Raw genomic sequence first — 25,704 nt, 5'->3', positions numbered from 1 at the left:
CGGCGTCGAATTTCGCACGTGCAACAAGCGACAGGTATTCGCGATTCGGATAAGCCGGCAAACGGCATTTGATAAACGCGGCTCGTGACCGCATGACGTCACGGATTCTCTGGAGTTGTGAGGTCGTGAATGTATACCTATTCGGAGAGCGAGAGAGAGAGAGAGATAACCGGCGATGAGGCGAATTCGCCACCTACCTAAGCGGCGCGCGGTACTAAAACCCACTATCACCGAACTATTTCATTCATGGCTAAGATACTTCATTCATGGTTTGTAAAGCGGTAGTTTTCAATGTACACACGTTCAGACAAGTAACAGAGTAACATTAACTTTTACCCGGAAGAAATTTTCGCGATTTTTTTTCTACTTTCTAGATGTTTCGTGTGCGTAAATTTTTTCAATTCTATTTTATCGTCGATTTTATTTTCAATTCGACGAAATCGTCGTAATAATAAATTTTATTCGATTATTTTTTTTTTGTCTCGTTTAAATATTATTAGCAGTTCGTGACCGTGTTAGTGTGATAATTTTTTTTTGCTCGCCGATAAAAAAAGGTGATAACGCGAATAGTGTCAATTTCTTTATAATTTTTGTTGTTTTTTTATTTTTAAATTTTTTTTTTCAATAATTTTTTTTATTCATTACGAACAACCAGAGGTGGAAAAAAATCAATCCGAATGGTAAACTACGTTTCGCAACTGTGTTTTGAAACCGGTTAACAGCGGATGGACATGGATTCTGCCTGCAAGACCAAAACATCGCCGCAAAATGTTGCTACTAGAAATGCAAAGAGACGACAGTCCTGCTGGTGATGACAGACGAAGGCCCGCGTATGGCCCCAACGAAGCCGAATACCTGGACCTTTTACAAGTACAAAACCGTTTACTCGCCAATCGAAGACACCAAAGTCACCAACAATCTTCGTATCAAGCCTCTGCCGCTGGGTATCTGTATAATGTGCAATCTACACCATCCACTAGCGCCGGACCAGCCAATGAATCCGATTGGTTTACCAGATGGTTTAATAACACTTCTGCCACTTCGGTGCCCGCTACGATTACAGGTTAGTTTTGTGTACCTTTTTGATGAAAAAAAAAATACCATCACGAATTCGGCCCTCTCTATCGAGTTTTCCTCCAGCTGCTGGCTTGGTTCCTCACGAATCCATAAAATACGGGCACGCTTTTTCAGCGAAATTCTAAGCTTAGGCCTGTATACGTATTTCCATCCAATGCTGTGCCAGGTTCGAGTTACAGACTCGCGAATCCTAAATTTACCAATTAGGTACACTGAAATAATACTCTCAGAACGTATCACTATCATCGAAAAGTGAATCTAGTAAGATTTGTAAGCCTCAGTCGACCTAAAAATCCATCTCAATGAAAAATTTCCACGCCTTTAGCAGGATTCATTAAATATCGAAACATCGAAATAATATTTACAAGTTCCACATCAATATATCGTTAAAACAGATGATCGATGATTTCGAGATCTGTCAATATCTCGTTTTCATTGCCTTTTTGGGCAAACATGAAATACAAGGAAATTTCAGTACCGAATCGAACACTCAAATCTAAAATATAATTTCTGCTTGGTCACCTTGAACCGCCATTTCATGCAAATCATAAACCAATCATTAGAAAATTTTCCACGCTTCGAAAAATTCATCGAAAATATCCACTCGAGTAATTATTTTAGAGCTTCGCGTTTCTTTTTAAATTTTCAACGTTGATGAGAATCTCGGCGACTTTTTATTCGTTTTGAAAAATTCGTAGTAGGGAAAAATTTCGAAAAAAATTTAATATTACATTACAAAATATTTAAAATTTAAAATATTAATATGTACATACATCAGGTTACTTTCAAAACGATTAAATAATTTTTCAGGGGAGGAGAGGGGGAGCTAGCGACAATATTGAAAAAAATAACGATGATATTTTGTCACGAAACACTTCATCAAAGTTCATACGTTTACGTAGACATACCTACTCGAAAAATTTAGCACATTTGTCATTTTAATTTACAGAAAAAAAAACACATACCTACGTTATGAATCACTAAAATTCTTGATTGAGGCTTTGAACAAAAAGCACACAAGTTATTTCAAAAATTATTAACCAGAATTGTTAGAAAATTCAAACGTCCAGACTGAAAAGCCAAACTACTTAATGGGCAAAAAAAATCTGAATTTTTCATCACATTTGGCCAAAATTGACAATTTATTTTCTAGTCAAGGTTTATCATTTGAGCATCACTTCAGTTTTTTTTTTTTTTTTTTTTTTTAACTTTTAGGCATATGTAGTAATTTCATGTTCTTTCATGTTCAATTGCGAATTTCAGAGTTTTACATTCAATGTTAGGAAAAAATTTTATATACTTTTGGAAATCTCATAAAATAAGCAAACTTTTTTACGATGAACATTTTTCAAACTGAGAGTGAAAATTAACCCCATAAAAGCCTTGAACTTTCACGTTGAATTTGAAGACTGAAGAGGAACACTTTAGAGTCATTTCATAATAAATCGCCAGGTTTTTTATTCTCAGGCCTCGACGATTTTCAAAAATATTTTTTATGAGAATAGGCTTCAATGAGAGATGACGAATGACTCGAATTGCTCTTCTCTGGAGGGAAGAAACGGGAGAGGGGAGCTGGAAGTTTTGAGGAAAATTAATTTTGAGCCTAAATAACTTGAAAACTACAGCTTTTAAATTGTTTAACAAATCAAAAAATTGAGGTGTCATTTTTTCGTATTTTCGATTTTGAAAATTCCAGACATCTCAAGAGAATATAATTTTTTTTCAAACGAGTCGAAATTACCCAAATTTAACTCATTTTTTAAAAATCATTTCTAGAGAGTCCCAAAGCACTCATTGTGAAAATTTATTACACCAATATGAGAAAATGCTACATCCTCCGACAATTGCCAAATTGTACATTAAAGTCAAAAAATTCCTCTAAAAAGTGGCCAAAAAATTTTGGAAAAAAATATCAAATCCTGTAAACGCGCGAAGAAAAAAATAACTGAAATAGAAAAAATACAGGCGAACGCATAGTCACGCACTCGCATCAATAAAATAATAGGACATTCTGTTCTCCATTTTTTTGGAATATTTCCAGTTACTATTAATGGCAGTTATTAGCATCAGTTATAAATATCGTATCATTTAGCGTGTAAAATTTCAACTTTCAACGTGTCATTGGTATAAGGAAGAAAATACACAACTCGAAGATAATTCTTTACTCGCGTAATTTGATACCTATCCAGTATATCTATTGCATTAAAAAAGATGCTACATTCGTGAAGGAAAAAAAAAATGAAAAACCAACCCAAGCTAATTCTGTAGAAAAAATCATGAGTTTTTCTTACACTCAATAGGCTAAGAGTTAAATTTTCAGATACTTTGGATTGAAATAATTAGGTAACGAGACCGTCAAATTGAACAAAACAGAAAAACATACCGAAAAAGTCGTGGAATTTTCTCGAATCAAATCGAATCACACATTGAAATTAAGATAAATGAAAACAGTTTCGTATGTATTCAAAAACCACATCAATCGTAAACCGAATAACGCAGTAAATAACGGTGTTAAATTTATCAGGAAATTACATTATTTTGATTAATTAACTCCGTAGTACCCTTTTTTTGAAACAATTACTAAATTAATTATTTCGTGGAAAAATTCCATTCGGCGAGAAAAAAGAGGGCAATCTATCTAAGTTCGTTTCTTTTCTAGAAATACGAGTAGAAAAATCGAATTCTCACTTTTACACGACACTCACACAAAAATACACGATCGCAGTTTCATTTCACGTTCTTCTTAATTAATTTCTCTGCCCGATACGAGGTTTTTATTCAGTATTCGAGATTCGAGATTTTCTCCATGTTCGCGCGAATTATTTTGAGAACAGCTTATTTTATTAGGTACCTATACATTTATTGTATGCAGCAGTTTAGTAATTTTTAAGAATCACGAAAGAATAATAATTTTCCTAAAATGATTTTTGTCATATTTTGATGGAACTCCTCGCAGGAGATAAATTTTTAATAAAACATAATGCAAGTAAATGGGATTATTTCAAAAATTACAATCAAATGATACTATTTGTGTTGCATTTCCAAAAAATATTCGCAAAAATTAAAACAGTTCAATAATTTTTCAAACATGTGAAGTCACCACTAAAGACACCTTGTGAAGTTGCCTTTTCAGTACCAATATCTCTGAAGATGGTTCTGGTCAGAGCTGTCGAACATGTTGAGCATGAGTTAGTCCGATTGATGATAGATAGATTTTTGGATATGATAAAATATTACTTCAAAATCGATGTAAAATGAAATACCTACAGGAACAAGAAATGACAAATTCATGGTAGGTATCAATGATGTTTAGAACGTATCATAGGCCTACATTTCAGGAAAGATGCAAAATTATGAGTGAATTTCTATTAGGTAGATGTTGAAATTATTATTTTTGTTTTCTGAAATAATCCGAAAAATATTTGTGAGTACGAGTATGAAACAGTCAAAATTTGAGACGTATCAACAATATTTTATACCAAAATTACAATTTTCTCTTTTGCCCTCCCCCCCCCCCCGGGGACTATTGAGGCTAAAACGAACCCAAGTTGATTATCATTTTGTCTTTTCCCTTTAAAAAAAAATCGACTCATCGAAAAATTCTAAAATTATGAATTTACAATTAAATCGTTTATAGTTAAATGTGTTCAAGTAAGTACACATCTTTTTTAGCACTTTGATACGAAAAATTGAATTCGTGCCTACCTTTTGAAAAGCCCAAGTTTTTTCACAATTTTTGTAAGATTGTTGCTCGTAAAAAAAAATCATTTAAGCCCACGCGATTCGTTTGTCCAAAACACTGGAAAAATTTCGTGATTTGTGTGAACAAATTCTTTTCAGTTTTTCGATTTTTTAATTAATTTTTTCTAAAATTTCACACGCTTAATAAGGGAACCTCTCGAGGTATCTGCCTTTGATTTGAACAAAACTGCAATTTTTGGAGATGGCATTGACACGGTCTGAAACCTCTCTAATCAAAATTTCAGTTGAATAAATTTATTTTTAAATTTTTGGTGAACTTTTGAAACAATTTTCGACGATTTTCATGCTTTTTCGAAAAAATGTATGTAAAAGCCTATATTAATTCAGTGAAACAAATGATGGAACTTTAGTCCTGAAACTATTACGAACTCACTCGAACCAAATTTCAAGATTTCTGACCATTTTGGGACCTCCAGCGCGATTTTCGGTTTATTCAGAATTTTTTAAAAAAATCAAGTTCTGGCAATTCAAGGTGTCTTAGTGTAATTTAATACCTCAAAAAGGCAAAGAGGCTCATTCCAAAAATCGGCAGTTTGCCTCTAGTCTAGACTCAGCAAAGGACTGATCCACGACGAATTATTTCTTAGGTAATCATAAATAGGTTCAATGGTGAGCCGTTTTTCAATCATGTTATTTTATATTTTTTGTTTTGAAATTTTGATACTTGGAGCCCCATCAACAAATTTGGTCAAAGACCTCAACAAGACTTGGGAAAAAATTTCAAATTCTTAGGCCAGTGCTTCTCTCCTCGTTCGATGAGAGTACCAAGTAGAAAGAGTAGTCATAAAATTATCATACTTTGGAAGAAAAAAAAACTAAAGTCATTATTTTAAGAACACGTCTTGAAATTGATGAAAATGAAGTTGGACTTTTTTTACGAGTAATGATCTTAACGTGAGATGATATCGAAATACTAAAGACATTGAAAAACCACTTAATGAAACATTTTTTAAATTTTGTAAAACGCTGCGCATTTTGCGGGAGGGAGAAAGGGTTGGAACATTGGCCTAACCTTTTTCAGGTGACATCTTAAAGAGCATTTTAAAGTCAACTTACAAAAAAAATGTTTGTCTTACTAACAAAATGGTGGCCATTTTGTTTGATTGACAAGTCAGCCGAAATTACTGATTTTGCTTTCCAACATAGGACTCGCACGAAATTTTTTAAAGTGTACAAAGCTAGATCAAAAGAGCATGTAAAAATTTATCACCAGCCAAAATTTCAATTGCTCAAGTGCATATTTCGATTTTTGGTGAATTTTTGAAAATAAATTTAAGCAAAAAATTTAAGAAAAAAAAATCCTACCAAATTGACCTGAAAAGCTGAAATTTGGGATATACCCTATTTTCCACTTGCCAAATCGACTGGGAACCGTTTCAACTCGTTTTGAGCAGTTCTGGAGCCTCCAGCAGATTTTTGAAACTGAAAAATTTCATCAAATGAAGGTGGACATTCGAAATTCATGCTGCACTCCAACTTGAACATGTTATTAAATCGACTGCTGGTGGGTTTCAAGTCATTTTGGAACCTTCGTCGACTTTTTGGAAACTACTGGAGCCTCCAGTAGATTTTTGAAACCGGAAATTTCCACAAAATTTCATCAAATGGAGTAGGAAAGCCCAAAATGCTAAAGTCGATTCGAACAGATTTTGTGGCACTTTTTCGAAAACAGAAGTTTCTAAAAATCCGCCGGAGGCTCTAAAAATGATTGAAACTGCGTGCAATCTACTTCGGATTACCTATTACTGTCAAAAATAACGTGTGAACTGAGTTTCATCTTTCTATGTACCTTAAAAGGGAGGAGGAAAGGTCATTTTTCAAATTTTGTTAAAAAGTATGAAATCGATGGACCAAAAATATGTTTCAGACTGCAATATATCGATCAACCATGTAGATTTAAAAAGTAGCTGGAAGCTTCAAAACGACTTGAAATCCACCTACAGTCGACTTCATAGGGTATTGAAATTAGTTTCCAGAGTGAATTTCGACTTTATAATTCCATTTTGATGAAATTTTGTGAAAATTTCAAGTTTCAAAAATCTACTTCTGGCTACAAAACGAGTTGAACCAGCAGCAGTCGACTTCATAACGTGTTTAAGTTGGAGTGCAGCTTGAATTTCGGATTTCCAGCTTCATTTGATGAAATTTTGTAGAAATTTAAAGTTTCAAAAATCTGCTGGAGAATCCAGAACTGCTCAAAACGAGTTGAAACCGTTTCCAGTCGATTTGGCAGGTCGAAGATAGGGTATTTCCCAAATTTCAGCTTTATGCGTCAATTTGGTAAAATTTTGATTTTTTCCCTAGCTCATTTTTGGTCTAAAAGTTTGATTTTGAAAAACTCGCCAAAAATCTAAAAATGCACTTTAGCACTTGAAATTTTGGTTTCCCTGTTCTTTCGATCTTGCTTTGTTCAGTTCAAAAAATTTCGTGCGAGTCCTATGTTGGAAAGCAAAATCAGCAATATCAGCTGACCTGTCAATCAAAATGGCCGCCATTTGGATGGCGAGGCAAACTTTTTTGGCAAGTTGGCTTTAAAATGTTCTTTAGGATGTTCTTTTTAAGAAAAGTTGTCTCAGAATATCGGCGGATGGGGGTGGGGGTGCAGTTATTCCTATTGTCACATGATTTGATGTAAACAACAGCACTGTAAGCCTTTTCACTTGCATGGTGGAAAATTTCAACTTTGCAAAATAAGGTTTTGACTCTAAATCCCCATTCAGTACCTACATATTTATTTATAGGGAATGGCAATAGCCTCACCATATGGACAGGACACTTTACTCGTAAGCAATTAGGCATTGTAAGCGACTAGCTGGAATTTACAAATAACAACCACTATACGAGTAACCATCGTCGAGTTATGAAAGTGTAAAAAATTGATAATTAGTACCTACTAGGTGTACTCGCATATCTAGCAAGACGCATTTATCATTTTAGTGTTGCGATGAGGCTGAGCTGAGGTACAAGTAGGAGCGAGGGGCAAGTTTACGGACGTATCACGTAAATCGTACTTCTAAATAAGGTAAACTCCATAAAGAATCCAGATTTCGATCGAAAATTAAAATGTAAATTAAGCACGAATCGCAAAATATGGAACCTCTTGCCGTCGCGTCGTCGTGGCCGCCAAACACCTCACCCTCTCCTCCCTCTGCACCTCTGGATCTCGACTCTACTGTTCTCTCATTCTGGTGTACTTATATGTACTATAGCGTCGTATTTAGGCGCCTTTTTTACGCGGTGAAAGTGCAGAAATTACCATAAAATAGACGATACACCCACCTTTTGTCCAACCATCGAGAGGTTGTGTTTTTTTTTTTATATATTATGTGTACTCGTAATATAGGTATTCATTTTGAGATTCGAGAACGACCGCGACGTATGCGCGCGAGTATATACGAGGTATATAAAGAGAAAACCTGCACCACGGTGGAGCGTATATAATTATTGTTTTATGTATATGATTCGCCGTCTCCATATATAGTATAAGCATTTAGTTATGGGTGTACGACTGCGTATATCATATACAGCATAGGATAGGGTGAAGCTTGCGTATATCATCCGCGTATGTACAACTTTTTATCTCGCGCCAATCGTTTCATCAATATAGACTAGTTGTAGGTATATAGGGTTTGATTGAAATTATCAGTTAACGTTATTGTTGCCGTTGTTCGTCTTCCTCTCATCCTCTCCTTTTTCTCGGAGGAATGGCTAATTTTTAATTTATTCCATTTTTTTCTCTTCTTCATGCATCTTGGTATAGATCGCTTCGTCGTCGACGACGTATCGTTCCGCTTAATAATTTAGCCTCTCCCGACGTTTATTATTTTCCGATAATAAATTTTCTTCTCCACCCAAGCCAAATTTTTTCACAAGAAAAACAATAATTAACCGCGGAGTCCATTTTACTATCTACATACGTGTCTGATTTTCTTGCCTCATGGTATATGCACTCGAGTCGCACACGCTGCTATCTTTTGCCTCGAGTACGCTTCGAATTTCTTGGAAAAAATTGAATCGTCGAAGCTTATATACGTAAGAGACGCGAGCGAAGTGGCATGCGCCACTATAGATATTATAACGGCGAAAATGCAATTTGCATCGTCATTCGACAATTTAAAATGATAAAATTCTTCCGACGTTGTTATCAATTAAAGAAGGACAAATAACCGGAAATTGTTCATATCGAGTTAAATTGTTTTAAACAGGTCGCTAAGTAATGAATCCCAGTTGAATTCTCTCCCAATGAAAACACATATTTTTACCATAATGTACGCTCTATGTATTAAATATTCTTGCGTTACAATTAACGTGGTGCCGGTAGCATACTCGTCCAGTCGCCACTTAAGTATCGTTAATCAGCTGCAACTAGGCCTATAATATCATGATACGTACTTGGGAAAATGTAGGTATTGTTTTGAACTAACGATATCGAGTTTAGCCTATTAATATTTATATACCTAGGTATGTAAATAATGCGCTGCGTGTAGGCTAATCAGATTTGTATAGTACTTCTGCACTTGAGTGAAACTTTACCAAGAGTGAGTCATTTTCAATTTTTTTGAAATTGGTGATGGAATAGTCTCAACAAGTCCATGCATATGACAGTAGGAATAATTGCACCCCCACCCCCTCCGCCGATCTTTTGAGACCACTTTTCTCTGAAAAAGGACATCCTAAGGAAAATTTTTAAGCCAACTTGCCAAAAAAATTGACTTTACTTACAAAATGGCGGCCATCTTAATTAACACAGCCAAAATCGCAGATATTGCTTCCCAGAATAGGACTTGCACGAAATTTTTTGAACTGGACAAAGCTAGATCGAAAGAGCATTGCAAAAATTTATCACCAGATAAAATTTCAAGTGCTAAAGTGTATTTTTTATTTTTGGTGAATTTTTGAAGATCAAATGGCTTCAAATCGTTCTGAGCAGTTCTGAAGTCTTTAGCAGATTTTCAAAAATTGAAATTTCCACAAAAATTTCATCAAATGAAGTTGGAAATCACTTCAATTTGAACACGTTATAAGTCGGCTGCTACTGGTTTAACTTATTTTGGAGCCTCCACCCTCATAGAAAATCACTACTAGCGACTTCAAAAAATTACTAGCGTTTCTGAAAAAGTTACTAGTGATACCGAAAACGTTACTAATGCCTGTACTGACACTACTAGCGACCAGCTCGACGCTACTAGCGACTGACTCGGCGCTACTAGCGACTGTCTCAACATTACTAGTGAATGATTTAACGCTACTAATGACCAAGCCGACACTAGTAACGATTAAACTGACGCTACTAACAGCTATGGCAGGTACCTACAATTAGTGAAAAATGAAAATTAAAGAATTCCCAAAAACCATGTTTTTTTGCAAAATTGACTTCTCACATCACAAATAATGCGATTTTTTTATTTGAATTTTTTTTTAAGAAGGGTCCTCTGCTGCATTTCAGTCAAACTACCAGAAATCCTCAATCTAAAACTCCCTTTTTTTCACCAAATATCTGGAAACAATCATTTAACATTTCAATTTTTTGCATTTATAGAAATGATTATATCCTGAAAAAATGAAGAATTGTCAGTTGTCAAGAGCTTTTATCATGGCTTGCTCAGTTGCTCGGGCCCCATTTATATTTTTAAAATTTGGAGAGGGAGGGGAGGGGAGAGGAACGGAAAAAAGTCCATGTTTTTTGCAAATAAAGCCTAAATTCCAGTCGAAAAATGAAAAAAAAAAAATTCGAAGTACCAGCCCCCTAGGAGGGGGAGAGTCGGGAGAGGAGGGGAGAGGAACGGAAAAAAGTCCATTTTTGCGAATAAAGCCTAAATTCCAGTCGAAAAATGAAAAAAAAATTTCCAGGTACCAGCCCCCTCGGAGGGGGGACGATGGTAAGGGGATGGGGAAGGGTCCATTTTCGCAAAGGAATATCGAATACGAGTGTATGATATCCATTTAATTTTTATCTAGAAATATCAACACACCAAAAACTCAGTTTTAATTTTGTAAAAAATCATCAGACTTGAAATTTTTTAAAGTCCAGAGTGCTAAAAAGTGCATAATTATAAATGTTTCTAACACCTCATCTTCTAACTTCCTCAGTGGTCTAGTTTGTTAGGCAGGTAACTAGAGAGTGAGGGATTGCAGGTTCAAACCCCATCCCAGGCATGAAATTTTTTTTGATTTTCAAAATTTTTTTGGGGAGAATTCGTTGTTCTAGGAGGGTCTACAAGTAAACAGCTGCCATTAACATGTTTTTGCCATGATTTTCAGTGCAAAATGCGCAAATTTGCGCGTGTCACTACTATTGACAAACGTTACTAGTCATTAGTAACGTCTGTCAGTAGTAGTGACGCTACTTGCCGAAAAAGCTACTAGTATTTTTTTTTAGTAATGACGCTAGTAGTGATTTTCTATGAGGGCAGTATAGATTTTTGAAACTTGAAATTTCCACAAAATTTCATCAAATAGAGTTATAAAGTCGAAATTTACTCTGAAAACTAATTTTAATACGCTATCGCTATGTGAAGTCAACTGTAGGTGGATTTGATGTAGTCTTGAAGCTTCGGTCGATATAAGGTACCCGTTATTTTTTAAAAAATCGGTGTATTCCAGTCTGAAACATTTTTTTCGTTCATCGATTTCAAACTTCTTTAAAAATTTTAAAAAATTACCCTTCCGCTTCCGTTTTTGGTAGAAAGATGAAATTCAGTTTACACCCTGTTTTTGACATTATTCCGAAGTGGATTGCAGGCGATTTCAATCCGTTTTGGCGCCTCCAGCCGATTTTGAGAAAGCTCTGTTTTCCAAAAATCTACTGAAGGCTCCAAAACGACTTTAAATCTACCTGCAGTCGACTTGATAACGCGTTTAGGTTGGAGAGCAGCATGAATTTTCAATTTCCAACTTCATTTGATATAATTTTGTGGAAATTTCAAATTTCAAAAACCTACTGGAGGCTTCAAGAATTTTCAAAAAGTTGTTGGAGGATTCAAAATGACTTAAAACCTCACCAACGGTTGATTTAATAGCGTGTTTAAGTTGAATAACAGCATGAATTTCGGGTTTCTAACTTTATTTGATAAAATCTTGAGTTTCAAAAATGTGCTGGAGGCTCTAGAACTGCTTAAAACGGCTTGAAATCGTTCCCAATCGATTTCGCAGGTCGAAATTAGAGCATGCGCCAAATTTTAGCTTTCCAAGTCAATTTGGTAAAATTTTGATTTTTTTTCTCATGTGTGGCCTATAAGTTGGATTTTTAAATAAATTCACCTAAAATCGAAAAATAGACTTTAGCACGCGCTTTCGATCTAGCTTTGTCCACCTCAAACAATTTCTTAAGAGTCCTACTACTGGCGACTAGATGCAGTATAATTCGGAGGGTATTTTTTCGGACGTCTTTGGAAATGAATTTACCGCAAAAAACAAAACCGACCAAATGGGCCCTTCTTAGGAAAACTTTAGTTCTGTTTTTCTCCGCTTGGGGCGCACCTGCGGCCTTGATGCTTCAATACGCGATAGTCTGATATGTTCTACATCGAAATCATCAAAACCTGGATTATAGATTCTCTCGACTTTTTCACTAAAAACACGATTATCTCGATAAATAGAATCGACCAAATGAGCCCATTACCTACGGAATGACACATATTCACAAGAAGTACTATTTTCGAAAGTTGAAATTGCCACTAAATCTCATCCAATGAAGATGAAAAGCTAAAAATCCATTCAACATGCTGATTCGACTGGAGGTAATTTCAAGATGTTCTAGAGCATCCAGCAACTTTTTAGAAGTTCCAGTTTTTGAAAAAGACGCCCTAAAATTTGTCCAATTCAACTTGAGTTTGTAGGAGGAATATCATTTGTGTTTGTTAGTGAGCTAGTTGACCGATTACAGTTAATTTTTTCCAAATTGGCTTTTATCAGTTTGAAAAAATGTATAAATCAATTTTGAGGGTCTTTATGACACTTTTTGAGAATCTGGAATTTCCAAAATATGACTAAAGGCTTCAGAGCGGCTTGAAACCAACTCCAATCAACTCAGAATGTTGAAATTTGAGTATGAAGTGAATTTTAGTTTTCCGCAATTTCATTTGGTAAAGTATTGTGAAAATTTCAATTTTCAGAAACCTGCTGGAGGCTCCAGACTGTCTCAAAACAGTTCTAAATCGTTTCTATTCGAATTCAGGGATCAAATAAACATGGTTCTGACAAATTTCAGTTTTCTAGATCAATTTGATGAAATTTCGATTTTTTCCTCATTTTTTGGTCTCAATTTAGTTTTTAAAAATTCGTCAAAAATCAAAAAACGCGCTTTAAAATCTAAAATTTTGAGCGGTGATGCATTTTTTTTTGCATATTCATTCAATTTAGCGTTGCTCAGTTGAAAAATTTGTCTGACTGTTGGAATTTCCCTCTTTCCCTTCGCCAGTATCATGATCAACTGATTTTGCAACACAATTTAGTAGCTACTATCTTCTCTTCGTTTTATAGACGTATTTCTTTACAGTTTTATTTGAAAAAAACTTTCATTACTTGTCGTGTGTAGGTCGTCGACGTCGTCGTCGTCGTCGGGATTCCATATCCTTTACAGGACATTGATGTGTCCACAATCTATTTCTAGCCCATGAAGTTCCATCATTGATTTAGTAATTTCTCGAAGATGAATCAAACAAGATATAAATTCGACTACCGCCTTCCACACAATGAAAATAATATCGCTATGTGGTTCAATTCGAAGCTTATCAATCACCTGCAGTAGCTCGGTGTATACTCGCTCACCCACACTGGCCAAAGCTGCGTGGAAAGTTTGCCTACATTTCCTTCGATACACGAACGTTTTCTTTTTCAATTAAAATTGTGATAAATGAAAAAAAATATCGCCGACGTATCGAACGCAAAATCAGCCACCTACCTGTCTTCGAAGTTCGGAGAACGGTCGGTTTGAAAAAAAAAATAAATAAAGAGGTAGTAGAGGAGGGCAGTTTGCTTAAAATGTCTGAGCTTGTTGTTTTCAAAGCGAAAATATGCACGTTTTTCGTTTGGTTATAGAATAGGTATTTGAACGATTCATCTTTGCTTTTTTCATCACTTTTTCAAGAAATCAATGTTTTTGGTGGGTAGACCAAAAAAAACTGCGTTATTTTTACCTTTGTACTAAAAGTTTTTCGTTTCGTCATAATTTCATGGGATGGGTGTGGTATATGCTCTGAGTAGGAACATTTTTTTTTTCACTCCACCCCTAAAAGTTGCTACATCGGGAGAGAAAATCACGTAATGAAATTTTCAGTCCCCTCAGTGAGAAATAACGAGGTGCCGGTGAGCTCCCACGATTTTACAAAATATGAAAAAATCTAAGTACATATTACACATTTCTAAAATTGTGGACTTTCTAGTTCAAACACCTCAGTCACATACCAACTTTAGCCCCCCCCCTATCACCATCCATGGCTAACCAGAGGAATCGAAAAGAGAGCTCCCTTTATAACTACTTGTGAAAAAAAATATTTGTCGATGCCTTAAAGTTGTCAGGTTTCACGAGAGAATTTTCTCCAACCATATAGTCCGGTATATGACAATGGGAGTAATTCCACCCCCCCCCCCCGATCCGTTGGGACGACTTTTTTCTTAAAGGGGACATCCTAAGGAACATTTTAAAGCAAACTTAACCAAAATAAAGTTGGCCTTACTTACAAAATGGCGACCATTTTGATTGACAGGTCAGTCGAAATCGCAGATTTTGCGTTTCAACATAGGACTTGAACGATATTTTTCAAACCTTACAAAGGTAGATCGAAAGATCATGCAAAAATTCATCACCTGTCAAAATTTCAAGTGCTAAAGTGCGTTTTTCGATTTTTGGTGAATTTTTGAAAATCCCATTTAGGCTAAAAATGAGGGGAAAAATCAAAATTTTACCAAATTCACCAAGAAAGCTGAAGTTTGGAATATACCCTATTTTCGACATGCCAAATCGATTGGAAACGGTTTCAACCCGTTTTGAGCAGTTCAGGAGCCTCCAGCAGATTTTTGAAAATCGAAATTCCCACAAAATTCCATCAAATTGGAGTTGTGAAGCTAAAATTTATTCTAAAAACTAATTTCAATACGCTACGAAGTACTGCAGGTGAATTTCAAGTCGTTTTGGAGTCTCCAGCAGAGTTTTGAAACTTTAAATTTTCACAAAATTTCATCAAATTGAGATGGAAAGCTGAAATTTACTCTACAATCCAATTTTAACACCTTCTGAAGACGACTTCAGGTGGGTTCAAGTCATTTTAGAGCCTTCAGCGACTTTTTTAAAGATTACTGGAGCCTCCAGTAGATTTTAGAAACTTGAAATTCCCGTAACATTAATTTATCAAATGAAGTTGGCAAGCTGAAATTTACTTCGCAGACTAAATGGTGATTTCAAATGGTTTTGAAGCTTCCAACTTATTTTAGGAAATTTCAATTTTCTAAAAAAAACGTCATATAACCTTTCAAAAAGTCGCTGGAGGCTCCTGAAAGACTTGAAATCCACCAGCAGTCAACTTCGTAGCGTATTGAAATTAGTTTGCAGAATGAATCTCGACTCTCCATCTTAGTTTGATGGAATTTTGGGGAAATTTCAAGTTCAAAAATCTACTGAAGGCTCCAGTAATTTTCAAAATAGTCGCTGGAGGCTCTAAAATAACTTGAACCCACCTAAACTCGTCTTCAAAGGGTGTTAAGATTGGAGTGTAGAGTAAATTTCAGCTTTCCATCTCTATTTGTTGAAATTTTGTGAAAATTTAAAGTTTCAAAAATCTGCTGGAGGCTTTAGGAATTTTCAAAAGGTTGCCGGAGGCTCCAAAACGACTTGAAATTCACCTGCAGCACTTCGTAGCGTATCGAAATTAGTTTTTAGAATAAATTTCAGCGTTACAACTCCAATTTGATGGAATTTTGTGGGAATTTCGAGTTTTAAAAATCTGCTGGAGGCTCCTGAACTGCTCAAAACGGGTTGAAACCGTTTCCAATCGATTCGGCATGTCGAAAATAGGGTATATCCCAAATTTCAGTTTTCTTGGTCAAGTTGGTAAAATTTTGATTTTTCCCCGCATTTTTGGCTTTAAATGGGATTTTCAAAAATTCACCAAAAATCGAAAAACGCACTTTAGCACTTGAAATTTTGACAGGTGATGAATTTTTGCATGATCTTTCGATCTACTTTTGTAAGGTTAGAAAAATATCGTGCAAGTCCTATGTTGAAACGCAAAATCTGCGATTTCAGCTGACCAGTCCATCAAAATGGCCGCCATTTTGTAAAAAAGGCCAACTTTTTTTTGGGCAAGTTTGCTTTAAAATGTTTCTTAGGATGTCCCTTTTAAGAAAAAAGTTGTCCCGGCGGATCGGCGGCGGGGGGGAGATGCAATTACTCCCATTGTCATATGCCGGACTAATATTAGTGAAAAAAAGTCGTGCCAGAAAGCCCCCTCTTCCTCTCTCGGTTTTCAAAATGAACATAAAAAAATCCAAAAAATTGAAATTTTTACGTTTTTTTACCTTCTAATCCTTAAATTTTGTCCAGTTTCATTAGAAAATTAAAGTATCTGCCTATAATTCTCATTCGGTGGAGATTTCTTGAAATTTGATGTTTTCCTTAGAGGGGGGTGGGGGGAGGCGATTTCAACTATCATATTTGCAATTTAAATTCTTCATTATTGATAGTTATCCTACCAAATGTGATCATTTTTCAAAAAATTGTCCAATTCACTTGAAAATCTCTGAACTGAAATCTCAATTTCCTATAGTTTGTGACTTTTCGTCTTTTTCGGATGGTGCCATGCCTATGACCCGCTGAAACTTGATCAAACAAAATGAAGATTCATAAAACATAATGTTTTTCTCTTATTCTCGTCTAAAATTCACCAACTACATACTTTATATTGATATCAAGTGGACTGCTCTGGCATAAAATGACTAAAGAAACGAATATTCGTAAAACAACGTGATAAACTGAAAATCTCACTCAGCAAGATACACCAGGATAAAACAACAGCAACGGCGATACGTGAACTTGAACCTGAGCTTAATTAAGGTAAAGGTTAAAACGAGGCGAAATCCGCTAGAATTTGGGCTAAAATCCGTTAAGTAATACGTCACGAGTTGCGTGCAGGAAAACAGGTAACGCGGATACAGGTAAAAGAGATTGTATATAGGTATGAGCTGAGATTTTTCCATCGTGAAGTGTCGCATTCTGGGGTGAAAACTCGCTACGTAATTTTCTTTAGCAGTGCTATCTATAAAATAAGGCGACGCAACGAACCAGCAAGCTTTCAACTTTCAGTCAGAGATTGAGCATTTTGTTCGAATTTCACAAAGACCGCGCGCAGCACCTGTTCGAGTATACCAAAACGAGAAGAGCACGTGTTGAAAAAATGCAGAAAATTTTTCGTCGCGCTGATTTACCTACCTACATTAGTAATCCTCGATAAATGAAAAATCGTCCATGTTTCTACCACCATAGTACTAGTAATTAGCGTTTAAAAGCCGGTATTGGCTTTGGTGGCCTCGGTATCGGCATTTTCATTCAACAGGCGATCGATGGTTTTTTTTTCCGCTGGCGACCTTCACTCCTTACGCACGTTGTTAAGGTTCAAAACCGAACCAAGTGGGAGTTGGCGGTGCAAAGCACCCACCGCCTACGAGATTTCAAGTTGCGCTGTATTCAGCCTAAAGATAGTTTTCCGCTTCGAATGCACGTACAAAAGAGACCTTTTTTTTCTTCGTCAGCCATTTAGCCTTTGCTTCGGGCGACTGCATCGTTTGAAGATGTCGTCGACAAAGGATGAACAGGATATCGAGAGTTCCACTTTAGGATAAGTAAACGTAGGTACACGAAATCGGTCGCCGAAAAGAAAGTTTCGTATCTTGGGAGAAAAAAGTTGAGGAAAAAAAAACTTTCTCATGATTCGCCCACGCTACGTCGTCGTCGTGGTATCGTCGCAGCAATGACTAAACGCGGTTAATTATTCAGCTCGCAAATTAAATAAAAACAAGTAACCTCGCTTCCGCGAGCAGGCGAAGAAAAACAACAAATGTTCCATTTGTATTACGAGAACGAGGTGCTGGCTCGCCTTCGCCTCTTCTTGTAGCTCTCGCGAAAACGAGGAAAGTTTTTCCTTTCTGCTTTTCCTCGTCATACCTACTCGTAGTGGTATTGGAATGCTTACGTTTGCGTTTACTTTACTCTTTCACGTGCTCGTTGATGAATTTCCGAGTGTACGAATACAGGTATTAGTATACGTAGATGATGTAGGTAGGTAGGTAGAGGTACATTCGCAGGAAAAGAATAAATACGATGGATGGATGAGAGAGATGAAGCAGGTAGAGAGCAGGTTGAGCATCAAGCGAGCAGTTCGAGCGGAGGAAAAAGGGAGTAGGAAAAAACGCCAACTTGCGCTTTTGAGTCAATGACGTAACATTTCATTCATATATTAATATCGATTCAAAACCATGGCCAAGGCCGTATAGTTCTCTTCCTTCCTACACCCTTTTCTTTTATCCTTTTTGGCACGTGCTTTCAATGTCACATCAGCTCGCTATTGCGTTAGCGCGTACATACTCGTACCGTAATGACGCGAGAGGCGCAGGCGAGGCAGGGCACTTTTACAAAACTTCTCCCGGTGGGTCTTTCATCCTCAACTTCTCATCGGATTGTAATTTTACAAAATAAACCTCGACAGTTCGATAAGATACGCCGCCGCCTATCTCATAATGCCCAGTGAACTGATTTTTTCTCCTTTAATAAGTTTTAACGTAAAGTTAACTCAACTCGAGTGCGTGGGAGAGCATAGAGGACGTTTCCTTAAGAACAGATTTAAGCTTCGATAAGCGCTGCCAAAAGTTACGATGGAGGGATCGAAACTGCAGAAATCTAGCTAACAGGTGTATAGGAAATAAGTAATGGGCGATGAAGCTGTAGAGGATCAACGTAGGGTCCTTCAATAGGGAAATGGAAATAGCTCGTTCTACGCAAATAACCGTAAACCTAGGTGATTGAAATCGTAATAGAACAGACAGTCTTTTGGATATTTGCGTTGATCCGAAGAATCACTTTCCTTCCCAATGGTTCTTTTTTTGGGAGAGGGGGGGGGGTATTTTTAATTACAAGATTATTACATCCGTAAAGGGGGGAGGGGGTAAATTTGGTTTGTGAGGTTGATGTTTTTTATTAGGGAGATGAATTTTTATATTTCAGGGGGTTCGTCAGGAATAGTAGGAGGGTTTTCTTTTATCTGTAGTGTAAGTCTGTTTTGTTTTAGTTGGGGACAGTTGAAAAGTATGTGTTGGATGGATGTGGGTTCGTTTCTGCAAAATTGGCATGGGGGTTTTGGTTCTTTTTGGTATAAGTGGTTGTGAGTAATTTTTGTGTGGCCTATTGTTAGTCTAGTACTCGTAATAAGGATTTCTTCTTTTCTGTTCATGTGGCCTAGATTTTTCCAGGGGAGGGTTGTTTTTTTATGTTGGAAGTGTTTGTTTGAAGTTTGTTGTGACCAAAAGTTCTGCCAGTTGGTAAATGTGTTGCGAGTGATTAGAGATTTAATATCATCAGGAGTGAGAGAGGTTAGAGGGGAGGGGGCAGCGGCTGTTTTTGCTAATCTAATCAACAGTTTCGTTTCCAGCGATACCTATGTGGCTGGGAACATACATGAAGCTAATTGAGTAATCATAATTTTGGAGGTTAAAAAGGGACTTATGTATGTCTTGGACTATGGGATGGTCAGAAAAAATGTTTCGAATGGATAGCAGTGAACTTAGTGAGTCGGTTTGAATTAGGAATTTTTTATTTTCCGATTGAATGGAAATTATATCTATTAGGCAATGTTTTATGGCAGTGAGTTCAGCAGTAAAAATTGAGGCACAGTTGTGAATTTTGAAACTGAGAACTTTGTCATTAATTGAGTAAGCATAACCAGTATGAATGTTAGAGATTTTTGAACCATCTGTGAAGCATAAGTTATATTCTGTATAGTTTGATAACAGTTCTAAGCAATGACTCTTGATTAATAATGGGGAGTGATCATGTTTTGGGTAGTTTCGTAAGTAGAATTCCATCTGTATAGGTTTGACAGACCAAGGGGGATAAGATATCGGTTTATGAATTAGGTTTTCTAGGTCGATTTGTAGGTTGTTCATATTTTTGATAAATTCTGGGATTGGACCTGAAGTATGGAGGAAATGCTGAGAGCTATAGACTTGAGTGATTTTTGAAGAGGGTGAGATGGATTATTTGAAACAGTTGTTAAGAATTTGTTTGTCGTGAGAGTTTTCCTAAAATCAAGAGGAAGCTCTGCAGCTTCACAATAAATACTATCAATTGGAGACGAATAGAGAGCACCTATACAGATGCGCAAGGAGGAATTTTGAACAGTTTTGAGAATGTTAGTAGTTTTACTTGACAGGTTTGAAAAGCATGGACTTCCATATTCAATTTTACTATGTATCAGAGCTTTATACAAGTGGAGTAATAGTTGGTGTGATGGGTTATACTTTGGATTTTTAACATTGTCGTTGTCGTAGTCGCGCTCCTTTACAGGAGATAGCGTATATGTCCATCTATATTAGCCGGTATCTAGCGTATCTGATCGTCTCTTTCAGGGTCTTACAGGGAGAGTTTGCCAGTGAGTTTGTTGTTAACAGTTCCGGTTGTTTCCTCCCTCTCGTCGACCTTCCTTGGATTTTCCCCTGTACCGCTAGCATGAAAATACTGTTTTCTCGTATTTTATGAGCTAAATACTTTAGCTTTCTGTTTTTGATATCTTCAACTACAACTTTCCGCTCCTCTCCTATTCTTGCTAATACTTCCTTGTTGGTAATGAAGTCCTTCCAAGAGATCCATAGTAGCCTTCAATAGCATCATATCTCGAAAGCGGATACTTTCTTCTCGCATTCTGCACTCATGGTCCATGTTTTGCAAGAATACTTCAGAATGGTCCATACGTAGCATCGCATAATTCTCTTCCTCAGATCTATACTCATCGTTCAATTTCCCAGCACATTGGCAAGGTTGTTGAAAGCGGTCTTTGCCATTCCAATCCGTGATTTAATTTCTTTGTGATTTCTACCATCGTTGTTTATCAGCGCTCCAAGTTAACAATTTTTAGTAAATTTAGACATTTGTGAAGTTGAGCTTTTATGTTGAGAAAATAAGGAGCCTAAGTAAGTTTTTTTTATCAAAAGCAAGTCGGAGGAATTTGGTAATTGGTTTAAAAACTAAAGGATGTCCTTTGAATTTGAGGATAGGTTCTGGGTAGGTTTTATTTCTCTTAGTAAATAGTATACAGTGAGTTTTAGATTCAGAAAATGTTAGTCCATTTGATTCAGCCCATTTTTCGATACAATTGAGAAGTTTTTTTGGATCATTTCTGAGGCTAGTTTGATGTTATTTGAGCGTATTGAAATGTTTATATCATCTGCAAAAATTCTTAAGGAAACAGGTTGGGGAATAATACTACAGATATCATCAATCAGGAGTAAGTATAAATAGCATGGTGCTAAGCACAGAGCCTTGAGGGACTCCATTTTCAATATCAAAAAGTTCACAGTATGTATTTTCAATTCTGACTTTAAAGGTAAGATTTGATAAAAAGTTTTGAATAAAGTAAGCTAAATGCCCTCGAATTCCTATAGCATGTATTTTTTGAAGTATTCTGTATCTCCATGCTTTGTCGAAAGATTTTTCAAGATCAAAGAAGACTGAGAGTACAAATTCTTTATCTTGAAAGGCAGTATTGATTTTCTGTGTAAGACTAAAAAGATGGTCCAGAGTAGATCTTTTTTTCTGAAAGCCACTTTGAAAAGAACTGAGGGAATTTGTAGAGTCGATATACCAAGTAAGACGTTTCATAACCATTTTTTCTAGAATTTTACATGTGACAGAAGTTAAGGAAATAGGTCTGTAACTGGAGGGAAGGTGAGCATTTTTCTCAGGTTTAAGTATGGGAATGGCAATTGCAGTTTTCCATGTTTGAGGGAAGGAATCTGAAGACCAGATTATATTATAGAGGTTTAGTAAGTCATTTTTACTGGTGCCAGAAAGATGTTTCAACATACATGGATGAATATCATCTGGTCCAGGTGATGAATTTTTGATGTTGTGGTTTAAACAGTACAGTAGTTCGTTTATAGAGAAAGGTGCATTGTATGGTTCAAGGTTATCAGATGAAAAATCAAGTACTAAATTTTCAGTTTGGTTTTTGATTGTTTGAAAAGCTTCACTGTAGGAACTTGTTGCTGAGACATTGGAAAAAGATTGAGCCATGGTTTTGGTTATGTTGTCTAATGAAGTAATAATGTAATTGTTGTGGAGAAGATATGAAATTTCAGATGGGACATAGCAGCCTTTTAATATTTGTATTTTTATCCACATTTCATTTATATTAGTACTGTGAGTGATATTCAACATAAATTTGGTCCAACTATCCATTTGTTTTGATAGATTAGTTCTACGAGCAATTGCTCGTTTTTTCTTAAAGTCTATGAGATTGTTAGTAGAAGGATATTTTTTGAATTTTCAAAATCACGGTATCATAATGTAATTTTGTTGTTGAAAAAATCACTACTTTCTTCAATTAAATTTTCAGAAAGCTCTTCACTTGACCCCCCCCCCCCTGCACAAAATTAACAAAGTCAAATTTTTCACAAGAAGATTTTCAAGTCAACAAATTTGTGGCTTTCAGCCCCTCCCCCTCTCCCCTTTCAGCAAACGCAAGGTTTCGCCATTGTCAAGAGTGTCTAAGCGCCTACCAAAATTACAGGTACTAAAAGTTAATTTCTGGCTCTTCCAGTGCGATTTGAAATTATTCTATTATCATTCCCAATGGAATTTATCAAACAGAACCAGTTATTGAAGTCTCCCAATACAAATGTACCCATCACTGATCTACAATTTTTAGACGAAAACACAAAATTATTGTCGTATACTGCTCCACCCCGAAAATACAGTCCGCCTCAAATTCATTGATAGATGATACCTCTAGATATTCCTTCAACGTGCCCTGCACTCGCTAAAAGGAAGTTTTCGTTGCATCTCGATGATGCGAGGAGGAACCAAATTCATTCTAAAAAATTCTACCAATGAAAATTTTCAATTTACATTAGCATACGATACAAGAAGGGCAGGCACAGCAAGTCAACTTGCAATAAGTAGGTGTTAGCTGGAGACATACTTACATAAAAATTCAAAACCAGTTCTAAGCAATTAACCGAATATGTCGGGTACATTACATTTTCTGTACCTACATTAAAATATGTATATGCAAAATAAGAGTGAAAAAAATTGTTAAATATCTTGCTAAACGAAGTTTCGCATTTATTCGGACACACGATGAAGCGGGTAATTAAAACACGAACCACGATGTCGCATTCGCGTGAAAAACCCCACCCGCATCGTCCCCACTTTATTGCCATTTTTGGAACGGTAACACATTTTGAAAAATTTTTGTTTAAATTACGCTCGTTATTTTTTTTTAAATTCTTTTTACACGATAGTTGTGTGTGCCTTCACTTCAGGTGAGCGCTTCGGAGAGTAGGTACGTTATTAGATAATTTTTATTTTCGTCGAAAATTTTCATAATTCAATTATGTTTCGTTTACAAGACCCTGAACAGATTTATGGTACAAATATTTTGGCAATGTGGATAAGAAATGCAGTTGGTTTCGCGCAATCGCGGCCAACGAACGTGTACACTATACGCATATATGAAATGCAGAAATAATTTTTTCTAAAAATAAAAATTTCATCGATGAAAGCTTCTTCGTCATTACCGAACGTGATATTACGAGAAATTACATCGCATTAAAATAAATGTACTCGTATAGGTGCGCATTGATTGGGATATCATCTCATAAATTTTTTTCACAATTATAGTGAAAATATAACGCGAGGATTTTGAGGCAAAAAATTAGGAAAACAAAAAATCCGAATGATACAGACCAAAAGATGACCCACAAGTAACAGCACAAGAATTACAAAGTAACAAAATCAAACTCACCAAGCACTAGGAACTGCAGGAAAGCACCAAATTGATAGACTCCTTCATCTTCCTGTGGGATTCTTTCAGGGGGACTACTTCGAAGATGTATTGAATGGCTGCACCATCAAACAAGAATATAACTGGTCGGCTCCTTCATCTTCCAGTGAGATAATTTCATCAGCTAGCTTGTTCCAGAGATGTATTGAATGACGGCTCCATCAAACATGAAAAACAGTATACCATGCGGCGCTAATGCTCACACATGAAGCATACAGCACTACCGAACTACAACCCCCGAAAGAACGACGGTTCTCCCGACGGTACCGAACTACCACCCCCAGGAGGAGCACGGTCCTCCCGACGGCATCACTACCACTACCGAACTTCAACCTCCAAGAGAACAACGGTTCTCCCAAAGGCACACAACACCACCATCAATCACAAAAAACAAGTACCTATACTATACCATGCGGCGCTGAAGCTCACACATGAAGTATACAACACTACCAAACTGCAACCTTTGAGAGAAGCACAGTTCCCCTGACGGCCCACAACAGCATTATGATGACTCCACAAAACGAAATTGGCAGCTGCTGATTTCCCAAAACTGCAACAAAAAATCGAATAAATTCTTGAGTGGATAATTGCAATAATAAACTAGTTCGTAGTTATAATAATTAATTTACATCTACATAGGAGGGTAAGCAAAGAAATCATAATTGGGCACCTGGTTGGAATTGCATTCAGAACATATGCAAAGAATTTCAGTTAGCAATTCAATGAGTGGCGACAGGAGGAAGACTGACTCAAATATTAATTTACTTATACCCATGAAAAAAGGCCACTTGACTGTTTCCATCAAAGAACTACTTCCTGAGAATTTTCACGATAATTTTTTGAAAATTTTTGCAAAAACAGGGTTTTGTGCCAATCTTGGCAAGAACAAGACTGTTTGACAACTTTGGCAAAAATTGACCTTTTTGGACAATTTTATCAAAAATGAACACTTTTACACAATTTTGACAGAAATGGACAATCGTTGGAAAATGTGTCAGAAATGGACACCTCTTGACTATTTCTCCAAAAATTATGTTATTTTTTTTGACATTTTACCGGCTTTTCGAAGAAAAGTCAGGTACTGTATTTGTCTCAACTGTGACAGTTTTGGTCCGGAGTAAATTTTCTTTGCGTTTTGGGGTGTTGGGATCATTGTGGGACCATTAGTTTTTTTTCAGGTTTCCTTATTTTTATACTGGGCCGGTATAATTGCCAGGATTTTTACGCCCAGTTTCGAGGAGTTAGTCTAGATTTGGTTTGAAAGATTGATTCCTTTGATGTACCTATTTAAGAATGTTTTCCATCTGCTTGATATTGTCAGGAATTGTAGGGTTGAGGTCTGAAATGTTTAAGGATTGACGTTTTGTTTTGAGGGAGGGACAATATAATAGAAGGTGTTGAGTGGAGATTATTTCAGAATTACAGAATTGACAGGTGGGTTTAGGAGCTTTGGTGTACAAATGGCTGTGGGTTAATTTGGCATGACCAATTCGGAGGTGGGTGATTATATATTTCTTCTGATCTATTTAGGTGACTAAGGTGCTTCCAAGGGAGGATTGATTTTTTGTGGGTAAATAGTTTGTGATTTGTTTTTGAATTCCATAGGTTTTGCCAATTGGAGTTTTGGATGATTTTTTTAGAATGTTAATAATGTCATGATGGGTCACAGAGAAAATTTTAGAGGGGGTAACAGCTGTTTTAGCTGATTCATCTGCTGCCTGATTTCCTTCAATGCCTACATGACTTGGGACAAACATAAATTTAATAATTTTGTCAGTAGACTGAAGTTTATAGATGATTTGATGGATCTTATGAACAA

The 25,704-nt window shown here is 36.3% G+C and overlaps 1 protein-coding gene across 2 annotated transcripts in view; it reads left to right on the top strand.

The window, feature by feature from the left end:
* The first annotated feature begins 268 nt into the window (after window positions 1-268).
* LOC135840107 (E3 SUMO-protein ligase EGR2-like) overlaps window positions 269-25,704 on the top strand; it is a 61,719-nt gene continuing 36,283 nt past the window's right edge. For both annotated transcript variants that reach the window (XM_065356465.1, XM_065356458.1), the window contains exon 1: window positions 269-1,063. In XM_065356465.1, coding sequence (XP_065212537.1) covers window positions 769-1,063 — 295 coding nt within the window. In that variant the 5' untranslated portion in view covers window positions 269-768. The remainder of the gene's footprint in view (window positions 1,064-25,704) is intronic.

Source organism: Planococcus citri, chromosome 1, assembly GCF_950023065.1.
Source record: "Planococcus citri chromosome 1, ihPlaCitr1.1, whole genome shotgun sequence".
NCBI lineage: Eukaryota > Metazoa > Arthropoda > Insecta > Hemiptera > Pseudococcidae > Planococcus > Planococcus citri.
The sequence above is the reverse complement of the archived record's forward strand: the minus strand, read 5'-3'. Positions and strand labels throughout refer to the sequence as shown.